Source organism: Centruroides sculpturatus, unplaced genomic scaffold (genome assembly GCF_000671375.1).
Source record: "Centruroides sculpturatus isolate CEXI.00-Female unplaced genomic scaffold, Cexi_2.0 scaffold7, whole genome shotgun sequence".
Taxonomy (NCBI): domain Eukaryota; kingdom Metazoa; phylum Arthropoda; class Arachnida; order Scorpiones; family Buthidae; genus Centruroides; species Centruroides sculpturatus.
Genome location: NW_019384510.1, coordinates 1044152 through 1067992, shown reverse-complemented (window position 1 = coordinate 1067992; position 23841 = coordinate 1044152). Strand labels below are relative to the sequence as shown.

At 34.3% G+C, this 23841-nt stretch overlaps 1 protein-coding gene across 2 annotated transcripts in view; it reads left to right on the top strand.

Moving 5' to 3' along the window:
- The window catches only part of LOC111622377 (serine/threonine-protein kinase WNK1-like), a 132256-nt gene that overhangs the window by 35039 nt on the left and 73376 nt on the right, over window positions 1-23841 (top strand). For both annotated transcript variants that reach the window (XM_023364737.1, XM_023364736.1), the window contains 3 exons: window positions 10893-11050; window positions 17819-17907; window positions 19614-19842. In XM_023364737.1, the coding sequence (XP_023220505.1) occupies window positions 10893-11050; window positions 17819-17907; window positions 19614-19842 (476 nt within the window). The remainder of the gene's footprint in view (window positions 1-10892; window positions 11051-17818; window positions 17908-19613; window positions 19843-23841) is intronic.

Sequence of the window (23841 nt, the reverse complement as noted above, 5' to 3'; positions counted from 1 at the left end):
AAGCCCCAAACAAAATATAATGAAAGCAAAATAAAAGTAAAATAAAAATAAAGCTCAGACTTGGTTCCTTACACCCCTTCCCCTTTAGATTAAAGAGAAATTTATTTCTCTTTTCATTTAAAGCCAAAAATCCTCCAACTCTTATCTCTTCTAAAGGAGTGCGCCTTAAATACAATTGCTGCCAGGTTTACAATTAAATACATCCCTTACAGTGATTTGACATAAGCGAGAGTGACTCGTTGCTTAATAAATTTATTTTAACTTAGTTATACAATTGGGGAAAATGTTGACATAGAATCACATACGAGTTCCAAGGCTTGTTGCCATTTTCACGCTCTTGTTTGGCGTGAACTGGGGTGAAGCGTTAACCCCAAAATTTTTCCTAACGATTTATTATCTTTCTTCACGCTACGGACTGATTGTCGGTTATAGTTTAGCATTGTTAATTGTTTTAGTGAATGGTTACCCCAGTCCGTTATCGTGAGAAAAATTTTTTTTTTTTTTTTAACTCCCCCCCGTTTAACCAAAATCCTTTCCCCTCTAGGGATCCTTGGATTACAATTAGTTTGGTCAAGGACCATCTGTAAAGAAAACTATATTCACCTATGGTTTCCTTCTCTATCTTTGAGCTCTCGGCTTCCTTGTGAGACCGGCGAGTTGTCTGTAATCCACTCGTTGTGTCGGTCGTAATCGTCGCTGGATGACTCCAGACGGTCTTGCTCCGGCGATGGACGGCGAGAATGTTCCGTGATCCATCGACGATCCCGTAACGGAGCGTGATCCTCTATCGTTGCCCCTATCGGTTTCGGGTAGGGGTGTAGTAGTTTTCCTCTTCGGAAAAAGTGTGTATCGCTTCAGATTAGCGATATGTTGACTTCCGTGGCTGGCCCCAGTGTGGGGATCTTTTATCTCGTAGACTACTGGCGAGATAATCTTAGCGATCTCGTAAGGTCCTGACCACTTAGGTGCCAATTTAGCGCTGAAGCGTCTTCTAGAAGAAGAAATAGGGTGAGCTTTTAAGACAACTAATGAACCCACCTTGAATGTATCTGGCCGCCTTCTTAAATTGTAAGCCCTTCTCTGTTTTTGTTGCGCAGTTCGCACGTTGTCTCGGGCTTGTTTTCTTATCTGCTGCAATTCTGCCCATTTTTCTCTAATAGTCGTAGGGCGACTTGGATAAGACGTCAGGCGGTCCCACGGGAGTGCAATCTCTCTCCCGAGATGTAGTTTAGCTGGCGTATACTTTGTCGAATCCTGTTCTGAAGTTCGTAATGCCAGCGCTAATTCTGATATATGGGTGTCCCATTCTTTATGGTTTCTTTCGATGTATGCCGCAATCATCCTACCCAAGGTGCGGTTCACTCTTTCCGTAAAATTCGACTGAGGATGATATGGCGTCGTCAGAATATGCTTAATTCCGGTGCGGTCACAAACTTCCGCTAGGAGGTGAGAAATGAATTGTGGCCCATTATCGGATATTAACGTTTTAGGCATGCCATACCTGCAAAAGTATTCTTTATACATACAATTTACAACATTTTCTGCGGTAATCTTCCGCAGGGGAAAAATTTCTACCCATTTACTGAAGTAATCAACCATAACAAGAAGATACTGATTACCTTTGTTGGACCTAGGATAGGGTCCCATAATATCTACGCCTACCTTTTCCCCTGGTTCCGTTACCTCGGGGACTTGCATTAGTCCGGCCGTTTTCTTCTGGTCGAACTTCGTTATCTGGCATGTATGGCATCCTAGTACATATTCTTTTATGTCCTTTCTCATTCCGGGCCAATAGCAACGTTGTTGTATTTTTTTCGTAGTCTTTCGTACACCTAAGTGGCCAGCAGTTGGATGATCGTGTAGTTCTTGTAATATATCCTTCCTTAAGTTGTAAGGAATCACTGGTCTGTAACCTCCAGTGTCGTCTGTTTTCCGGCTATAATACAAAACATCATTTACTAGCCGGTAATGGGATGACTTACCTACTAGTTCTGCCGACATGGCTGGGTCATTTGGTAAGTTCCCAGTCGCTAAGTAATCGTATAGTCCGCTCCACTCTGAATCAGTTCGTTGAGCGTCTATAAGGTCTTTCTCTCGTTCAAAGGTCGTTACCGCTAACAGTTTTGCGGCTATGTCCGATTCTTCACTTGGTTGTGGATCTTCCAATGGACGTCTAGATAAAGCGTCTGGCAATTGATTGTCCTTTCCACTTCTATGTTGAATTTGGAAACTAAATTCCTGTAATCTCAAAGCCCATCTCATTAACCTACCTGAGAGGGATGTAGAACTATTAAGCCATCGTAATGCAGAATGGTCCGTTACTACGGTGAATTCTGTTCCGTCTAGGTAAACTTTGAACTTTTCTATAGCCCATACAACGGCTAGACATTCAAGCTCCGTGGCCGTATAGTTTCTTTCGGCTGCGTTTAACGTACGGCTAGCGTATGCAATGACTTTTTCCTGGCACAGCACTGCTCCCAGTCCGACAGTGCTAGCGTCTGTGTATAACGTATAAGGCACACCTGGCCTAGGAAGCTGCAAAATAGGTGCAGTTATTAACTTACTTTTTAGCTTTTCAAAAGCTTGACGGCATTCTTCCGTCCACTCCCATCGCTTCCGTTTCCGCCGTAATTGATACAATGGTTCGGCGATAGTTGCGTAGTTAGGTATGAATCTACAGTACCAGCTGCACATTCCCAAAAAGGTGCTAAGATCCTTCGTATTTCTGGGCTTCGGAAACTCTCGAACTGCCCTTACTTTTTCGTCTTCCGTCGCAATGCCTTTATTGCTGACTTTAAATCCTAGGTAATGAACGTCTGGGCGACAAAAATGACTCTTAGCCAATTTAATGGTTAATCCTGCAGCTGCCAATCTTTCGAACACATTGGTCAAATGTTCGATGTGTTCTGTAAAATTAGAAGAATATATAATAATATCGTCTAAATAAACTTGACAATACTTTCCTTTTTCTTCCTTTAGGACTTTGTCCATTAGCCTTTGGAATGTTGCTGGGGCATTTCTGAGACCGAAAGGCATGACTAGGAATTCATACAATCCACTATTTGTAATAAAACTAGTCTTCGGCCTGTCTTGTTCCTTTAACGGCACTTGCCAGTAACCAGACGATAAGTCCAACGTAGTTATAAAGTTCGCTTCCTTAAGTGAAGTCAGTAATTCTGAAATAATCGGTAAAGGATATTTATCAGTCACTGTTACCTGATTTAGCTTTCTATAGTCGATACACAATCTCCAATCGCCCGTTTTTTTCTTAACCATGACGACTGGTGAGGCCCACGGAGAATTTGATGGTTGGATGATACCATCTTTTAACATTTCCGCTATCTGGCGGTTCATTTCCTTTAACTTGACGTCAGAGTATTTATAAGGACGTCCACATACTGGTGTCGCCTTGTCGGTGACGATTTCGTGTTCTATCATATTGGTTAGTCCCGGCTTATCTGTAAATAGTTGCGGGTATTGCAATAATACGTTTTTCAAAGTTACTAACCTTTCACCACTCAAAGTGGTTTGGAGTTCGTCCCACTTAGGTGAAATTCTCTCTTTTGGTTGACTTACGTCCAAAGAAACTGTCGAATTTTTAAAATCCATTGTTATTCCATGATTCTTGGCGAAATCACGCCCTAGTAAGCATGGCATTATAAGTCCTTTTACTACAACGCACTCTTGGCGAAGGGTAACACTTCCAATCTGGATCTTTGCCAGAAATTTTCCAATAGAGGTTCCTTTTCCTCCTTCAATGGCTAACTTAAAATTCGGCCCAGCTTGTAACCGAATATTTCGATTCTGAAAAGAAATTTTCCTCCACACGGAATCATTTATTAAAGTAAAGTCAGAACCCGTATCAATTCGGGCTGAGGTTAGTACTCCATTAATAAAAACGTTTACCTCAGGCAACTTGGAGGCTTCACTAACGATTAGTCCTACGGTGGAGGCATTTGGATCCATATTGGAGACAGGATCCTCCTCTCGCTGTCTCCCGTCTAGTTTAAAGGTTTTCTTTTTCCATTACCCTTCCTTTGCCATGTTACTTTTCGTTCGGGACTATTGGGAGTCTTGACATTCGTTTGATCAGTTTGTCTTTTCCCCTTGGGACAATTCCTCGAAAAATGTCCCACCTCACCACATGAATAACAGGTCATGGGTGACTTTGCCGGTGCAAAATTTTTCGGCTCTATCTGCTTACTTACTTTTCGACAGTCCTTAATCTGCTTTGCACTGTCAGAAGAACCTTGGTCATTTCTTCTGAATTCGTACTCTTTTGCAGTGCGTACTAGCTCGTTTAACGAATAAGAACGGCGATTCTCCAGATACTCACGTAACGGAAGAGGCATCTGGGCAACTACACATTGTATAATTTCCTCGTCACGAGCTAAAGGTCTCCACGTACGGTATAGCTGTACCGTGGTCCATATAAACTGCTCGACACCATTGGTTCCTGTATATTGTCGACTAAATAATTCTTTAGCGACAGCTACTTCGTCAGCTAAAGGAGCATAAAGGTCCAGAAAACATCGTTTAAATAACGGCCAACTGTTGCCGATTCGGTGGCGTCCTTCATTCTTCCACCACATTGCTGGGCTACCGCGAAGACAACTAGCGGCAGTATCTACCCATCTAGTGTTCGGTATTTGGTTCACCAGGAAATGCTGTTCGAGGTCCTGCAAAAAATCGTTAGCAGTTAATGCTGACCTACCGTTAAATTGGATGGCTGGCGGCGGCGGTGCAGTCTGAAGCCAGACCATCGATGCATTAGATGTAGGCACTTCCTGTCTCGGAGTAGAAGTTTCGGGCCGTACAGCACTTGTAACGTTCGGTGTTGTAGGCTCTACAGTTCCAGACGTGACACATGAAGTCAGATGAGTCACGGCATTCGTCAAACTGGACACTTGTTGCAACAGCACTGACAACTGCTGTTGTAACTGGTTATATTCGGCTCGGGTTACTGGTGCACTATCATCCATTTTTTTTTTTACTTACGAGGTGTTATTCCTCTAAAGCTAAATTCAAAGTCAATGAAAGAAAGCAATAAAGTCTAATATTAGCCTTAGAGTCCCTGTTCGGGCGCCAGTTGTAAAGTACTATATTATTTTTCCGACTTTCCAACGATTATCGACACTACTGTGTGCCGGAAATAGCCGTTCCCTAACGGGTACTTTACGCGGATTCGCGTTAGTGTGCCAGGCCTGGACTTTAAGCGTGCACCGAATTAAATAATGACAAAGTTTGTCAATAACAAAATCAAATATTTAATTAAACTTCTATTAATAAACTCTATACAGTATTTAGTAAAAATCAAACAATAATTTATTCAATGAAACTCAACAAGAATCAATCCGACAAACTCAAATCAATCTATTTCTAACTTAATTCTATTCCCCTTTGGAATTCGACAAAATCAAAGAATTAACTTATAAACAATAATTCTTATAAATTAAAGATCCTAATCGTCACCTCAATATACTAGGAACCTATTTCCTCAAACTCTCAAGACTTTCTATAACCGTCGATCCACAAATCGAATAACTTCAAAATCCTATCGGACACCTCTCTCTCGTTCACTGCTATAAGCTCGTTGCTATCAGGAATTCACCTCGTTCGTTTTCACTTGAGTTAGAGGCTTTATAGTGTGAGGTGACGTCACAATTCTGAATGAGCTCACTCTCCTCATTTACATAATTATCTGTAACATTAAATTTTTCTCGTTTATCTGGCAGATTATTTTCCGACAATACTTCGCTAACCTTTTACATTATTCTTTTTAACAATTATCGGGATGCTTTATTATTTTAAGGTTTAGCGATTCCTAACTGGGTTGTGGGGTCTCCCCCCCCTTTTTCTCGGTGCGGACTTACTTTTTTCCGCTTGGGAAGCGCAAGTGTGCGCGAGTTTTTCTACGGCGCTTTTCTTTCGTCGGTGAGTTGGTTTTTCTTCTATTTTTAAGTTACTAAGGTGAATGGTGAGGAAACCTTCGTCTTAACTAAACATAAGCCCCAAACAAAATATAATGAAAGCAAAATAAAAGTAAAATAAAAATAAAGCTCAGACTTGGTTCCTTACAACTTAAAGAAAATATAGTAAAATCCATAATAGTTGAAGTTGAATGACCATAATATATAAAGACACTGTACACACCTTACACACTTTTCCAGCAATTAATTTTAATTGAAACTAAACATGTTTTGGCCCAATTGATAAGTCTTTGTCAGGTTTTAAATAGAGATTGTTTTTGGAACAGAGTATTAAATTATGTTTTTTGAAAACTAATGGGAGTTTTTACTATCAAAAAAATTTTGATAGAAATAAAATGCATTTAAATATAAAACTACTATTAAAACAAAAAATAAAATAGAATTAAGTAACAAAAAATGAAACAAAATAATCCAACTGGCTATGACGACGCCATGTTTTCACAGTGTGTCATGTTTTTGTCATCCCTCCTTTTTTAAGGGAGTTATCAAATAACGATTGCCATACAAAGGATAGCATTGCACAGTCTCTGCTATAAATAAACTGTTCTGTTAAAGTAGATTTAAAAATCTGCACAGTTTGTAATTTGTGTTCATCATAGATTTGTTTTTTAAGTCAATCATTGCTGAAACTTGCCAACATCCATGTTTGCTTGCATACTGGACAAGAGTAGTTACTAAATTATTTCTGCTGATGTTATATTTATGTTCTTTAATCCCATGTGCTAATGACCTATTGGTTGAGCCATTGTATGTAAGATAACTATTGAATCTACTGGTATGGAGTACACCCCATGGACTTTATTTGCATCAATGCAATCCTTGCCATTACTTATAATCTGTATACTGTTGGCCCAAGTTTGTATGCTATATGAGTGCCTACATATTTAGCAATTAGTGTATAAGTGGATCTTAGTCTTCTATCATAATCTAAAATTGTGCATTTGCCTGCCTGTGCATGTGGTTATGTCCCCCTTCCCCATCCAACTTGCATGCAATGCTACAATTAACTTTTATACTCTGCCTGTGTCTGATTGCAAATTTTTCTACATGCTTTGGCTCTTTAATGGTGTCGTTAATGTTGGAGCAGTGTATATATGCTTGTTTTACTAATGGCCTGAATGTGACTATCGTATATGTATCTGGGTCATTAGAGATAGCCGAGATGAAAAGTAGTATATAGCCAGACTTATAATAGGCATTTATGTTCACCAGCCCATTCTTGAAATTGATGTTAATGTCTAGGAAATGGGCTTCTGTGTTGTTGTTAAATGTCTGTAATACTCTGTTCACATCTGGCTTTGATTTCCAAATAATTAAGATTTCATCCACATAATGGGTGAAAAGGATCTAACAGGTGTGTGAGAAGCAAGGCGTGATTTTGCATAAAATTAAGAAAAATCTTAAACCTATTTCTCCATTGCAATTGTAAAGAAAACATTGCACAGGAAACAGATTGAATATCACTCATACTATCAACCATTAGCTGAGAAATATAACATCAGAGTACTAAACGATAAACAACCCAGTGTTAAAGGAGGAGAAAGTGATTGTCAACGTATGGATAGAAGGAAGCGTACAAGTCTCTTACCAAATATGGTCATGACAGCGCCATATAATGGCAGTTTTACTTCATCAACGGCTCACCTCTGACCGCACACTCAGATGCATTGCCAAACAGTTGATCACCTGGCTTTTTTTCCCAAGCTAAATTGATAAAAGGGAGACAAGAACTCAAGTTGTTGTGGCCCAGCCTGGACAGCCAGACACTAGTGACATCCACGTAGTTCTCAGCAGCTATCCCCAGAACGGCAATCACAAGATGGATTCCACGAATGAAGGAGAAGACTTCCGTTCTGTCATATCTGGAACAGCCTAAAGCAGACTTTTTCATAGAAGACGATGGCTCAAATCACTGTATAAGAAAGGAAGACATCAATCACGGCTCAACCTTCACAAAGACAGAGAACTACATCTCTCTCTGAGGTATTTCTGTAAACTCTCTCTCAAGAGCAAATAGTGGATAGAATGCGAACGGAGTGCATAGATATCTTTGTAGTGTCGTCTTAGATGTATATAACATATTTCTGTGTATTCTTAGGTTTAGACGTTTTATATTAAACTTATATTTTTATTCGTTACCCTGACTATCTGCCATTGCTCGGAATAACGGACACCCTATCGACTTACTTGCGACCTCTCCACTCCACTAATAGCTTTCCTCGCCATCCAACAGACAAAGAGATCAAGTTTTACCAACCCGTGCCAATTAAGTGGTCATTAGCACTTTAACAGGCAGGTGTTTTTAATTTTTTTACACACAAAAAACACATTTAAAAATTTTTTTTATAATATTCATGTTGCAATAAAAGCACATCCGATATGAGTAAAAATTAGAACGTAAAAATTGCCTGAAAGAAAAAATCCCAGAATTCATTTTTGTAGGAAAACTATTAAAAAAATAAAATAATATAAAATAAATGCATTTAGTTATAAAATATAGCTTTAGGGATCATTATTATTTCATTTGACATTACTGCAACTCGACATGTGCAGTCAACAGTGTTTGAAACTGGTTGACCTTGAGAACAGCTGTTGACAGTTTGCAGGAAGTTTACATAAATGGCTCAGGGTAAGTTGGAGTTTTAGCAGGGTGTGTACTTATTATTACAAATACAGTAGAGCCTCGATTATCCGACCCTCGATTAACCGACACCTCGGTTAACCGACCGTCCTAGTCGGCAAATTTCAATTGTCCGCTAGTGATGTGGCGCTACAATATTTGGCTATGTCTTGGCTACTTTAATATTATTTTCACGTGTTTTAGCTGGCAACACTGGATCGACTATGAAAGGGAGCCAGTATTTAAACGAGGCTTAATTTTCTAATTTTTAACGATACAATAGCGACGATTATTATTTTAAAAAATTTTTGTTAGGCTTAACATAGATGAAAATTCAACGCGAAGTAGATTAATAGCGATATACTAATATACTAATTACATGGGATATAATAATATACTACACTAATAATGGATTTTCTTATACTTTTCGGTTATCTGACTTTTCAATTATCCGACCAACCCCAGTCCTTAATTGGGTCGGATAATTGAGGCTCTACTGTACTCAAATATAACACAAAATTTCTAGTCTGTTGTGCTATTATAATACGTGGAGACCACAAAAAGGTCAATAAAAAAATTTTATTGGATATAAAATTAATTAATTTAATTAATTAAAAAACTTGCCGAGGTGATAAACAATGTCTAATAGTATGTAAATAAATTTTACTGGAGTCAAATCCATGCATAAAAAGTAAAAACGATTATATTACTTTAATTAACAAAAATAATGATTGACTTTTAACTTTAGTTTTTTTCATGTAATTTCTTTTATATTGAGCAATATTCTATTATCCAAATCAATGATATCAAACTATCTTCTGACCAAATTACTGGAATGAATCACACACAATCAAGAACCTTTAAAGTCCAGTAACACAAACTTTAATGAAAATGAACGTTTTTGACCATACCCACAGTCTCCATCAGGTTTCTAACCAGCAAAATTCCAAAACAGAATGCATAGAACAAACATATTTGAAAAATTATTTTTAAAAATTTTGGGACAACACTAAACATATATAAAACAATTTGAACAGTAGACATATCTAATCAATTGATGTAGAAACACATTGTTGTTCTGGCACTCCAAAAGGAATTTAAATTTAGCCCTAGCACTAGTTGGGGCTAGTACCAGTTTTTGTATAACTTAGTTGGCATAGCTTAAATAGACTAAACTATCTTCTTATGGTCAAAAACATTCGTTTTCATTAAAATTTGTCTTACTGGACTTTAAAGGTTCTTGATTATGTGTCAATGATATCAATATAATTTTTGACTCCAAATTAACTTGCATATTAAAAAATTGATTGAAAAACTGAATCTGGCATATATTTAGGAGGAGAATGTGGAAGCCTTTCACTTTACATATCAAATAATTCTATATTTCTGTTGCTGGATTTTGCCATTTCATAGATTACTGTTAGCCTATTTGGTCTGCAATTTTATTTTTCTGTTATTAAAAGTTGGAAAGCTGTCAATAATGTATGCTTCATGTTTGAAAAATCTTTGCAAATTTACCTTGTGATACTTGTTCCAATAGTTTGATGGATTACTATATTGTCTTTATAATAGCTCACTTCTGCCTGACAGATTTTTTTCACTTGATAAAGTTTTTTCTCAAGCAATGTAATGAACTGAAGGGTTCATTACATTGCTTTTTTCTAGATCATACATCATACATCATACAAAGGTATTTTTACTTTAGAATAATTTGATCAGTTATATAAATTTTACAACTATTGAAAACTTATGTAAAGATTATGTGTATTTAAACAAATGTGTCAGTTTTATTTTTTTGTTATTTATGTTTATATTTGATCATATTTTTCTGTTTTCTACAGCTGTTATTTTTTTGTGGGGACTGTTTTTCTAGCAGCATTTGCCACTCTGCTGTATTTAGAGGATTAAATAAATAAATAAAATATTTTGTTGTTAAAACTTTTTACCATTTTATCTCTTATGAGAATTAATTAATTATTTTGAATTTCCAATTTCTGACAATTCATTCAACACATTGCCAGTGAGTTTATTTAATATAAGTAGGTAATGATTTTTGATATACATGTATAAATAATACATATATAAATAAAATAATACCAAATATTCAAACATAAATAATGGCAAATTTAGAAATTTTTTTATTTGTCTCTCAATGTTTCAATATCTATTATTATTTGTCAGAATGTTGATATAGTATTGCACATAATTAGTTATTATTTAGAAATGTATTATATCTTCTGATATAGTTAAATTAACTGTTAATATTAAATTATCATTAAAAGGTACTCCAGAATTTATGGCTCCCGAAATGTATGAAGAACACTACGATGAGTCAGTTGATGTATATGCATTTGGAATGTGTATGTTGGAACTAGCAACTTCAGAATATCCTTATTCGGAATGCAGTGGTCCAGCTCAGATTTATAAAAAAGTTACCAGTGTAAGAACTATGTTTTAATATTTTTCAAGTTTTTTTATGATCACATATTCAATTTCTTGTTTTAACATCAAAATTGTATCTGTAGATGAGAAATCCATGGCACTTCTCCTCTGTACCTACAATTTTAGTGTATTTTTTAAACTTTGTTTTGGTTCTGCTTTCAGATTAAAACAGTAAAACCTCTACTTTGTGACATTTTATGGTTCTAAGCAAAAGTTGTGAGGGGTGATCATTTTGGTGGGGTTTTCATTAAATCATATAATACACCATACTTTACTGATACTATATTTATTTTAATTTTGCATTATTCGAATGAAAGAAATTATAAATTTTTGTTTGTTTTAAGTATGATATTTTTTGCAATAGAATTACTTTTTAGAGTTTCTTTTCTGGTTTGCACAAAAGTGTTTTTAGATGTGTGTTTCTTAAGTTATTTGAAGGTGAGCTTTTCCTGGCAAATATTTCAAGAACTTAAGTTTCATAGGCAAAGGTTATGGCCATTCATTTGGTAGAATTATCCTCTGTATCACTTTCTTGATTCTTCACATCAAATTTCTCAAACAGATGTTCCTCCCAATTTCCTGTTAAATCTTTAGAGCAACTAACTTTCTTGTTAATTCTTTCAATATCCAGATGCACATTAGCAACTGTTGCTAATGTGCATCTGGATATTGAAAGGAAATTGGCATCCGGAATTGGGAGAAACATCTGTTTGAGGAATTTGATGTAGAGAATCAAGATATTGATACAGAGGATAATTCTACCAATGAATGGCCATAACTTTTGCTATTTTTTGGTAAGAGTTGGTAAATGCAGTCTGAGGAATCTGCATTTATATAAAAACCAGCAGTGTGGCTTCACCACAACTGAAGCCATATTGCTGGGAACTTTGTTGATTGTTTGAGGTTTAACTTTGTTTCATACTGTCATTGCCATTTTAGGGCATATCACTCACTGGAATATGGTGTGCAGACTCATTTGTAGATAATGATTCACCTATTGGTGCAATAATAACTCTAAAAATCCATTTATGGTACTGATTCTGAATGCTTGAATGCTTTTCTTGTTCAATGATTGAAGTAGAGCAGTTGTATTTGCTAAAAAAAAATTCAACATTTGTAAGCTTGATTTTTGTATAAAAAGAAAATTTTTCTATTTATGGACAATGCAGCATGTTGCATTATCTTTAAACAGGAAAATTTTCTTTTTTATTTTTTCGTTCAAGTTTTTAAGCCATTCTGTGAAAATTGCAGTTGTCATCTATGAGTTTTGATTACTGGACCAGTGAACTTTTAATTGTGATGCATCTATGTTCTTAAAACATTTTGCTGTAAAGATTTATTTATGGCAAGAAGAAGTTCCTTGTCATCAGTTGTGTGAATGCAAAAGAAGGCAGTTGTTAATCATTTTTTTTTTTTTTGCAAATTTACCTGTTTTTTGAATGACTGACCTTTTATTGTGTTTTACAGGGAGAGCTCTGAAGAACAAACCTGTCTCATTTACTTTGTATACATTAGATGTGTCAAAATTGTTAATGTTTGTTTTGATTCTACTAGTAAACTCTGAGATGTCTGCTTGCTTTTCTGCCATGACCACACACTTATCAGAACACTGTGATGTCACATGTTTTAAAGGTCTTTCAGAAAAATTTACAACTATCAGTTCCTTTGGTTTCTTTTCTTGGATCGGTAGTTCTGTGATAGGATGGATATCTTTAACATGTTTGTGTTTAATTGTCTTGTGCATGGTGATTGTGTTGGTGCACTGCTAGTAAGTTCTTTTGACATTCTTTTCCCATTTGTCTATATAGAAATATTTTTTGACAACATGGATTTGATTGGGTTCTTGCTGCACTGAAATTCTATTGCTAATCTGTGTTAATATGAAAAATGACAAATTTATACACTGAGAGCCTAAATTTTTGTTTGCATGCAAAGAAGTACAATAGGAAACAATTTTTTTTTTTTTTTTACTAAACAGGGAAATATTGTATGAAACTTAGTTTCCATTGGAAAATTGTACAAGAAAGAACTTCGGAAAACAGAAACAGGAAATAATAAAAAATCACTTCTACATGTTTAACTCTATTTTATAATAATCTTAAAGCAGTCTCAACTCATAGAAACTGAAACTTCCAATGCAAATATGTAATCCTCACTCACAGAATATCCAGAATAACAGCTATACAATTGTCAGCCAAGCAAACTGCTGCAAAAAAAGACTGATTGGGTGAGGGTGTGTGATGTGAGGGGAGGAGGATTTACAATTTGTAGAACAACTTCCATGCAGAGGGGAAGGAGTCAACATCTCAAAAATTTATAGCTGTGTTATGGTGGGTTGCCTTGTAAATTTCCACCTGTTCTAGATGTTTCAGCACATGTGGTTTGGATTCGTAGTGTAGGTGGTGTGCCCCTTGGAAGTTCACTTGGATGCCAGGAATTGATGTATATGAGACCAAAGCCATATTGTTTAATCATTTTTTAACAGATGTTTGATGTTCCTTGAGACGGACATGTAATGGGTGAGATGTAGCCTCTATGTATTGTAGGTGGCAGTTGTATTGTGGTTGATGATAGGGATGTGGTAGATGTCTGGGAGATGGTTCTTGTTGGATGGTATTTGGTGTTACAGAGTAGAGAGGAGATAGCCAGACTTCTGCAAAATGCCAAACAATAATTGTTTCCTTATGCTATTTCTTTGTACAGTGTGGCTAGTGACTTATTGTAGGTGACAGTCTTGAATTTGGTTTCTTTTTTGTGAGGTTTATTTAGTTGGATGGAAGTGGTGTTGGAAAGATTGCAGATCAGACTTTTAATGATGTATGGGGGGGTAGTCATGCTGGGTGGCATACTGGGTGATAGTGCATAGCTCCTTCTCTCTTGCCTATTTGTTTGAAGAATGGGAAAAGGCCCTCCATATTAATGATCTGAACGCTGCCAATTTGAATGTTAATGGATCATGGGATGTGGCTGGGATGAAGGTGGGGATATTGGTGGGTTTCCTGTATACCTGAGTGTAGAGGCGTCCCGGTTTGTAGGTCTAGGAAATTAATGAAGTGGGTGTTGTCCTGTTCAAGATGTAGTACTAGGCTGAATGAGTTATGATTTATCGTTTGTAAGAAATCTAGAATGGCGGATTTATCCCACCAAATTATGAGGATATCATCAACATATCTGGTGTATAGGTGAATGTGGCTGGTGAAGGTAGGAAGTATGGTGGACTCCAGTTGATGCACTACTAGTTCACATAACAATACAGATATAGGGCTGCCCATGGGGACTCCCTTGCTTTGTAGAAAAGTTTCTCCTTTGAATGAGAAAAAGGATGAATGGCAGAGCAAGTCAGTTAATTTCAGAATGTGTTTGTGGTGTTTGTCGGCATCCTTAATGTGGGAGAGGAGGAAATCATGCAGTGAGCAGAAACAAGATTCAATGCAGTAGATGGATACAGCGATTGGAAGTTGAAGACTGTGAAGAGAAGATTGTCCTGGATAGTAAGTTTGTTCCTTGAGGTGACTTATTAATTCCAAAGAGTTAGCAATGGAGTATGGGTATTGTGGGAGGTGGTCCATGATGAAAGTCTTTATTTTCTTTTCCAGTTGTATAGTAGGTGGCCACAGTAGGCTGTAGTAGGTTGCCCAGTTTGAATTTTGGCAAAGGCGAAAATACATGGTGTTACTGGAGCGGTGATGGTGGCGTGGCAGAGTTGTAGGATACCTGCTAGGGGGGGTGTTGGTGAGTTGAACGACTCTAGCCTGTAATTTACATAAGTAGTTGTCAAGGGCCACTGAACATCTAGTGTCCTGTATTCCCTTGCAGTACGTGGATCAGTACATAAGAACGATGCTTTTGGATTTGTTGGCTTTCAAGGCGACAATATCATGCATTTTCATCCATGCTTTGGTGTCCTGAATGGATTTCTACAAAGTTGTTTCATGCCTATAAACACATTCGTTCCTGAGGTTGAAAACCATTTTCCAACAGTAAAATTCTTTCTGTAGCTCTTCCTTGCTTTCTAGGAGATGTTCAACTTCTGGGATGATGGTCTTGGGTATTGTCTAATAAGGTGGAGGAGCAAAGGACAGATTAAGTCTGGTGGCTTGTTTTATACAGTCTGGAGGAATGATGTTGTCCCAACAAATGACATTGTCATGGTGAGAGGGGCAGTGCAGTGTGTGTCTGTGTGCCGAGTAAATTTACAATCTTCTTGTTATGAAGGTTACGTAACCTGATAGCATCAGAATCTGCTAAGGCGATGATGTTATGGTTGATGCGTATGAGTAACAGTGGATTATGACTGTTGATCTTATTTTCTAGGACTATGATTGCTTTGAGTATGGCATACTTATGTCTACTGGCAATATGAATGGCTTTATGTAGGCAGATGAAGCAGACTTGGTGGAGGATTGAGGCACAATCTGGGGGTATAGAGATGCTGAAAATCAAGGTAGGGAAGATGCCTATTTTGACATGTCAATTTGTTGAAATAATTGGTTGGATAAACAGTGAAATTGGCTAGGAGGAGTATCCATGCATCCATCTATCTAAAGGTGATGAGAATGTTTATTAATTGTTTAAAATTATAATGTTATTTTGGAAGCTAACTTATGAAAATCTTAACAGATTCAATCTACAAGAAAGGATTTACTTATCACAATGTAAATTTAAATTGTTAAAGATAAAATAGAAAATGAAGTTAATATGTAATGAATTTGAATTTTCTTAACTTTTCAGTTGGCAGAATGTTGATGACATGTAAAGAAACTACAAAAAAATAGAATAAAATTAATAATGATAATTTTTGTTTTCCTTTATTATATGTAATTAACATTTTAATGTTAAACTTTTTATTAATAAACTTTTATTTCTGGTTTTGGGTGCTGGATAGTCCTGAAAATGTTGAATGTCTGAGTGAGAGCACGTTTTTTGAGATATTCCTTGCTGCATGGGAAATAAATGAGAAATTTTTGATATCAGAATGTGATTATTTTTTTCAACTAAGCTAACTTGACGTTTAATTTCTTCAGATTTATTGGCAGTTGTTTAGTTGAATTTTCAACTTTCTTTTATTGCCAGATATCTCTAACTTAAAATTTGTTGTATTTGGAAAATCTGAAAAAAGTAAATTAAGGATAGCATCTTTTTTATGTGATAAAGCAAGATAAAAAATATGTACTTTTGAACATTTGATTTTGTCTACAGAGAAATCTAGTAAGCAGAACTGTGGTATTATGCTGTGGATTGGACACCACGTGTGGGAAATAACAATCCTTATATATAAGAAAGAAAAACTTTTACTTTTTCTACATTTATGTTTAATTAACAGAACCATTTTTATTTTACTTTCTTTACTATGTCTTTTCAATCTCCCGACAATCTTATTATGCAAGGCTGGCATGTGAACAGTTCCTTTTTCTTTCTCGTAAGATTAATTAAAAACTAACTTAAGTTAACACTATTATTAATCAGAATGAGGAAGGAAAAGAAGAGGAAAACAGTGTTAGTATGGAATCTTTTTGGCAAGTAATGGTCTTAGTATGCTGACCACTAATTAAAGAAAACGTGATCTCACCCATTGTCTTCTTGATTTGAGATGAACAGTTCATGTACAAAGTTTTATCCGGAGTTACTACCTTAGCTGTTTTCCAAATATAAGATGCAAATATTTTATATTATGGAAAGATTGCAGATCANTAAGTTGTGGGACTAACCACAGAGTCAAGTACAAAATCTACAAATTACTTTATATTGAGATATTTTTATATAAATTTATATGATTAGCTTATATAATTTAAATTAAATTAACAAATGAAATAAGTTTGGTGACCATTGAATTTATTTGTTGTTTTATTTGATTGTTTTAAAATAATCTCAAATAAGAAATGTATTTATTAAATGTATTTTGTTTTTTAAATGAAAGAAGATTTACTTAAGATTATTTTAAGAAATTAGTTAAAGAAAACTATATGAATTTAAAAAATATTTTTTAAATGACGAATTTGATATTTTTATTATTATTAAATATATAAAATTTTTTATTACTGTTTACACATGAACATAATTTAATATATGGTTATTTCCAGGGCTGTGGCATCATTTAAAAATCTACCAACTTTGACTTTGCCTTACCATCCGACTCCGATTTTGATTTTTACTAGGAGTGGACTCATTACCAAAATAGCCTGGAAATTCTGATGTCATCAAGTGACCTCAGAATAAATAGAGTTCTAATAAAGATAGAACATAGAAACTTTTTTATTTGAAAGCGAAAAGACTTTTCTAAGTAATGACATAAGTCTATATTTAAATATGTATTCGATAATTTTTACTTTTCCAGCTGTTGTATGTAACAGAGGGAAAGTGTAGCGATCAGTCAAAAAATGACCCCCAAATTTTACACTTTTGGACTCGGGACACCATGAAATGTCAAGATATGCAAAAGGTTCAGGGGTTCTTCATGTCTTGGTGTATATATGGGGGACACAATTTTGTTCACTTGTTTGAAGCTTAATAACTTATGTGGTTTTTGGATCCGCATCAGATGGTTTAACACAGGAGTTATTAAGCTTCAAAGTGGTTGAATAAAATTGTGCTCCCATTTGTATCCAGAGTCAGAGTTGGCAGATTTTTGACGACTCCAACTTCGAGTAAAACACCTAAACTCCACAACTCCGACTCCACAGCCCTGATTATTTCTATTATTGTTTTATCAGTGAAGCTTTATCTTTGTTTTCTTTTAATGTGGTCTTTTTTTTTTTTTTTTTTTTAGGGTGTTCCTCCTCAAAGTTTTGACAGAATTGAAACAACAGAACTCAAAGAAATAATTGGAATGTGCATTCGTGTAAAGAAAGAAGAAAGGTTAACTATAAATTTTTAATATAATATATTAAAATGTTCTTTAACCTTTCCCATGTTGAAATTTTTCTTCATTACATGTTGCACTATGCTGAATTTTTTTGATGTTAAGCCTAATGAAAATTATGTTTTTGAAGAAAAAAATATTGTCCGAAATTATTTTTTTGTTTCACAAACAAAATAAATACATTGAATAATATAGAAACAAAAAAAATTATACTTTAAAAGTTTGTTTTAACCCAAATTAAAGACAAAGTCGCTCTAAAAATATATTTTAGATGATCACCATTTTTACATAGTGTTCTAGAACAAATTATAGACAGCTGGACCTTCCTTTTTAGGCTACACAACTGCCTACATTTAAAAAAGTTCCTTAAAAAAAACAAAAACCAATAAAGATTAAAAAATTCTTCTTTAAAATTGGAATGGTAAATCTTGTGACATCTTGTTAGTTCATCCTTGTCCACTTAGGGTTTTGGCTCCTTTTATCTACTGAGAATTAGCACTGACAAATGTAGATTACACCAAGATATTCCTCTGGTGACAAATTTTAATGATATATTTGCCTAAAAAGGAAGGTCCAGCTGTCTATATTTGTTCTAGAACACTATGTAAAAATGGTGATCGTCTAAAATATATTTTTAACATGACTTTGTCTTTAATTTGGGAAAAATAATTTATTCATCCAACGGAAATTCAAAAAAGTTTGTTTTAATATAAAAATTGTGATGCATAGCGACATTTAGTATCAAAAACATTTTGATGTAAACACGAAAATATTCGGGATTGCCTACGCAGGTCAATGAGGTCAACACGAATATTTTCAGGAACAACATAGGACAGGTTAAAATATTTATTAATTGCCAAAATGTATACTATATATGCCACTATTTACTTTCCTTCTTATTTACACTTTATACTGACTAAAACTTACTCTCTCTTCGTCTTTCCTTGAGGGGGTGGAATTTCCAAAAATCCCTTCTTCATGTGCATTCTCATGGCTTATCCTAACTGTACACGAAATATTATTTTTCAACTTTTAACCATTTGGGCTCTGCGCTTATTATTATCATCATCCAGTTTCACCAGGTGCAAGAATTAGGTCCCCCCTTTTTTATAGGCTAATTAGAGAATTTCTGGATAAGTCTAAAAATATGTTTGATTTCCCACAAAAACGAAAAACCACATCTATAATAGTACAGTAGAAGCCAAGTTCTTTGGGGTAATCCCTCTCTCTTCTGGGTGGGAATTTTTAAAAATCCCTTCTTAGTGTACATTATCATGACACACCTTAAGTGTGTATCAAATTTTAACTTTTAAGTTATAACCATTTGGACTCTGCACTTATTATTATTATCATTATCATCATCATCAACCCATCTTGATTATATTATAAGATTTATTGCCTATAGTTGTACAGGTGAAGAAATTAATAATTTGTTAAATCATTCTTTACATGTGCATGTTTTAATAGTAATGAATCATTATTGTTTAATTTTAATTGCACATTCTTATTTTTATAATAAATTTATTTAATAATTTTACATTTTAAAATATTCCATTATTGTTTCTACTTTTATCTCAGAGTTATACAAATCTGTTTATTTAGTTTTATCTTTTTGTTAAATTTGACTGTTAATAGAGTGTTTATTAAAAATTTATAGTTATTTTTATGTATTTATTATAGTTAATTTTTTTATTGTTCTTAGACCTTCAGTCAAAGATCTACTTCAGCTTGACTTTTTTCAAGAAGACATAGGAATAAAAGTTGAGTTTGTAAATAGAGAAGAAAGTATTGTGAATACAAATAAAAAAGTAGAGTTACGTTTAAGAGTTTTGGACCCTAAAAAACGTAAAGATAAACATAAAGAAAATGAAGCTATTCAATTTGAATTTGGAATTGAATGTGATAATCCAGATGAAGTTGCTCAAGCAATGGTAATGATTATCGATATTTTAATTTAAAAATATTTTACATGAACACAAAAGTAATTGCATTATTATGTAAATATTTGTAATTAAAAATTAGGATTTAAAGTAATATATCACAATGATATTTAGGCATTATCTATTAATTAATCAATTAGCTGCTTGCAATAAAAAAAATATATATATTCAAAAGAAAATACAGACTGCATTCAGAAATTTTAGTTGTTGAAATGCATAGAAATATTGGAAATAGATATTTTAGTGGAAAGAAAGAAATTTTTGCTTTGTGATACAGACCAGTTTTTACGGAAGTGATTTATATGTTTGAGCTAGATGATCTGCTGAATTATCAGGCTATAATTATGCTAAATGTCTGCAGGGTAAGCAGAAGTTGCAGGTACAAGTCCCACTCCAGGCTGATTTTTTTTTTCCAGAAATTCTAAATTAAAATTAATTTATTACAATAACATTATTACAAGATAGCAGTTTCATAGCCTACCTCTTGACCAATTACTTTGTATCTAATTATTAACTTGGCCTAATTATAACCTGATAGTTTTTCAACTCATCTGGCTTTAATCAAAAATCAGATTTGTGGAATTGTTGTTTATGTGTAGTTTATATGTTTATACCCATTTAATGACAAAGTTTATTAAGTCTTTTCTTTTATTTATTTGTTGAAACCGTGTCTTCTTCTTGTTTCTTCTAATTCAATGTCATGACTTGGTGCATTTATCGACATTTGGCAAATAATTTCATCATCCACTTTTAATTCATACAGATACGCATTTCGGGCTTTCACCCCTCTTCAGTCTGTTACATAGATAGGTTGTATTTTGTGTATACAGTATCTGTCAGGCACCTTCCGTACTTCCCACTCCCCTTCCCTTCCCTCCCAACTTGACGACCTTCCCCGCATGCCTCGTAACTTGTAACGTCTCACTCCCCGAGTGCCACACATGGCCTCGCCTGTGACTGTATAAACATTCTATTTTAATAATTGTAACCAGTTTTTATGAACGTCAATAAGTTCTACACACAACAGACAGTCATAAGCATGGAATCAGTCATAGGCCCGAAGCTAGCAGAACTTGTTATGGTAGATATAGATCAAGCAATCAAAAAGATTACAGGCATAAAGTTATATAAATGATATGTGGATGACATAATTATACTATATGACCAAGAAATAACAAAATTAGAAGTAATAGAAGAAAAAATAAACAAATTAAACAGTAACATCAAATTCAAGGTAGAAAATGAGGCAAACACAGAAATAAATTGCTTTGACATTAAAATAACCAGAAAGGCAAACAAGATTGAATTCGAGCCATACACAAAACCATCCGAGATTAGGAAAGTGTTAAACTACAATGCAAACATCCACAGTACATAAAAGAAAACATACTCATCATGGAGTATAAAAAAATTGAGAACAGAACAAGCTTTCTACAGAAGAAGAAAAAACACCTCAACGAACTGCAAACTAAATTCCTATTAAACAGCTATCCAAAATGAATAATAAATAATTGGGAAAATAAAATAAACAATAAAAGGCTGGAAAATAAACAAAACACAGATAAAAACATAGGGGAAGGATATGTTTTTATCTTTGTTTTGTTTATTTTCCAGCCTTTTATTGTTTATTTTATTTTCCCAGTTATTTATTATTCATTTTGGATAGCCATTTAATAGGAACCTTCCCCTACATTTATGGCTTCTTTGAACAGGTAAACAAAAGTTTTGATAAAATAAATATAAAGCTAGCCCCAACCTATAACAACTTGCAAAAAAGAATCCGGAAGGCAAAATCTTATTAATAATATTTTCTATTTACTTTTTAATATTTCTTTGAAATGTATTTATTGTCTCTCAAAATATATTTTAAATTGTTTTGTTACACTTTTCTGTACTAAGAATTACTTTATCATTTGGGAGAAATTTTTAACTTTTGCAGATATTTCTGTAAAATATAATTGAACAAATTTATGAAAACATACATAAATAAAACAAAATTTATTTTATTAGAAGAGGATAAAAAAAAATTGATGAAATTCATTGACATTACAGAAGAAAGCAATATTCAATGTGTACAAGGAGTCTGAAAAGTCTGGATACAGTATATAATGTCTATATGGATGATGGCAGGCTGAATATGGGGTATATGTTATGAAGCATACCAGATCCAATGAATCCAAGTTGATCTCAAAGGGCATTTTTAAGGTCATTCAAAAAATACTTTTAAAACCGTGCATCCCAGACCAAAAAGTTAATTAGAAAGTTGGAGACCATACGAAAGTTAGTAAGAATCTGCTTTTGTGTGATACATAAATGTAAAGATAAAATTTAAAAAAATCCAAAAACATGAACAAAATTTTGTTGATGTCATGCGATGAAGCACTTGCATCATTGTTCAATTCAGATGAAACAACCAATGAATAGAAAAAATAAATACACAAACAAAATCCAAATAACAAATAATTGATATAAAAATACTTTTTATTTTGTCAGTGGTACTTGTAGGTAATAAAAGAAAATAAATTAATTCAAGAGATGTTCAGTATGATGAACATCTGAGTGCAGACAAAGTTCTGTTTAACCTTTGTAGAGAGGGTTAGTCTGATATGGGCTATGTAGTGGAGAATAATTGCGGGAAATTTTTTAAGAATTTTTCCACACGTTTTTCTTGTTTCCGTTTTGAAAAAAAATTTTTAAACAGTTACGCGTAGTAAAGAAAAAATCTTTATTTTCACATAATTCCTTTTTATGTGAATTTTTTTTCACAGTAATTTTTGGCTAAAATTTTTTTGCTAATATCGATGTCATTCTCCAGTCCACGTGATCGCCCTTGGCATATCCGTCAATCACTGCAGAGTGGTTAATGTTTGATGGTATCTTGCACATATGCCAATGTTGATGGCTGGATGCTGACACAGACTAAAAGAATTCTATTCTGCAGATCATTTTTGGTGGTTCTTCTGTATGTCATACACTTCCTTTCTCATCAGAGTCAAATGATTGCTGTAACATATTGGATTTTTTTTGCTACTATTAATAATTAAATTTTAAGTAATTTGGTAGTAAAGGTAAGTGTTAGGTGCTATCTATTAATAAATTTAATAATTATAATAAATTAATATTTATTAAATACTTTAGAATATTTTGGACAAAAAGAATTGGCTGGGAGCAGGATTTGAACCCACAACTCCTGCATACCGTGTGGATGCAGGAGTTGTGAGAAAAATAGCCCCATACATTATGGAAATTGTTTGTCTTTGTTTAATAACATCAGGTTTTGAGATGTTTATATATCTTCTCATATGACCTCACAAAAAAGTCCAATAGTATGAAATTGGGTTATCTTGGTGGCCAACAAATTGGTTTTGCCCAATCAATTCATCTGTTTGGAAATAATGTATCCAAACAATCCTGAGAAATTTGTGCAGTGTGTGGTGGTGCACCATAATGCTGATACCAAATTCGTTTTACCAAGTTCTGCCAATGGCATCAATAAAAATTTCAACAACTTTGTCAAGAAGCATTTTACAATACTGTTTGCCAGTGATAGCTCCATGGTAAAAATACAGGGGGCAAGAAGTTAGTTGTTGTAGACCCTCACCATATATTCACTTGTCAATGAACTTTAAACAATGTCTACTGAACCCATTAGGCATTGTAAACTATCCAATAATGACAATGATATTATGGCAAATTTGTGATTTATCTATCTAAATTTTTGTTGTGCATTCTGGGTTGTCATCAATTTTCAACAGAAGGTAGTTGCTGAAATTCACGCAGTTCTCAAAATCCACATGCTTCAGTGCTTGATGACAAAGTATGTGGTAGGGATGAAATTTCCCTTTCAGAGCTTTTTGTGGAGCAAATGAAATTCACTATATACTTGTATGAGGATTTTCTACAACTGTTGCCAGAATCAATAGCTGCCATCATCATACAGCAACATTCCCATCCAGATAGGTTCTTTCCTATCTGGATGGGAATGCTGCT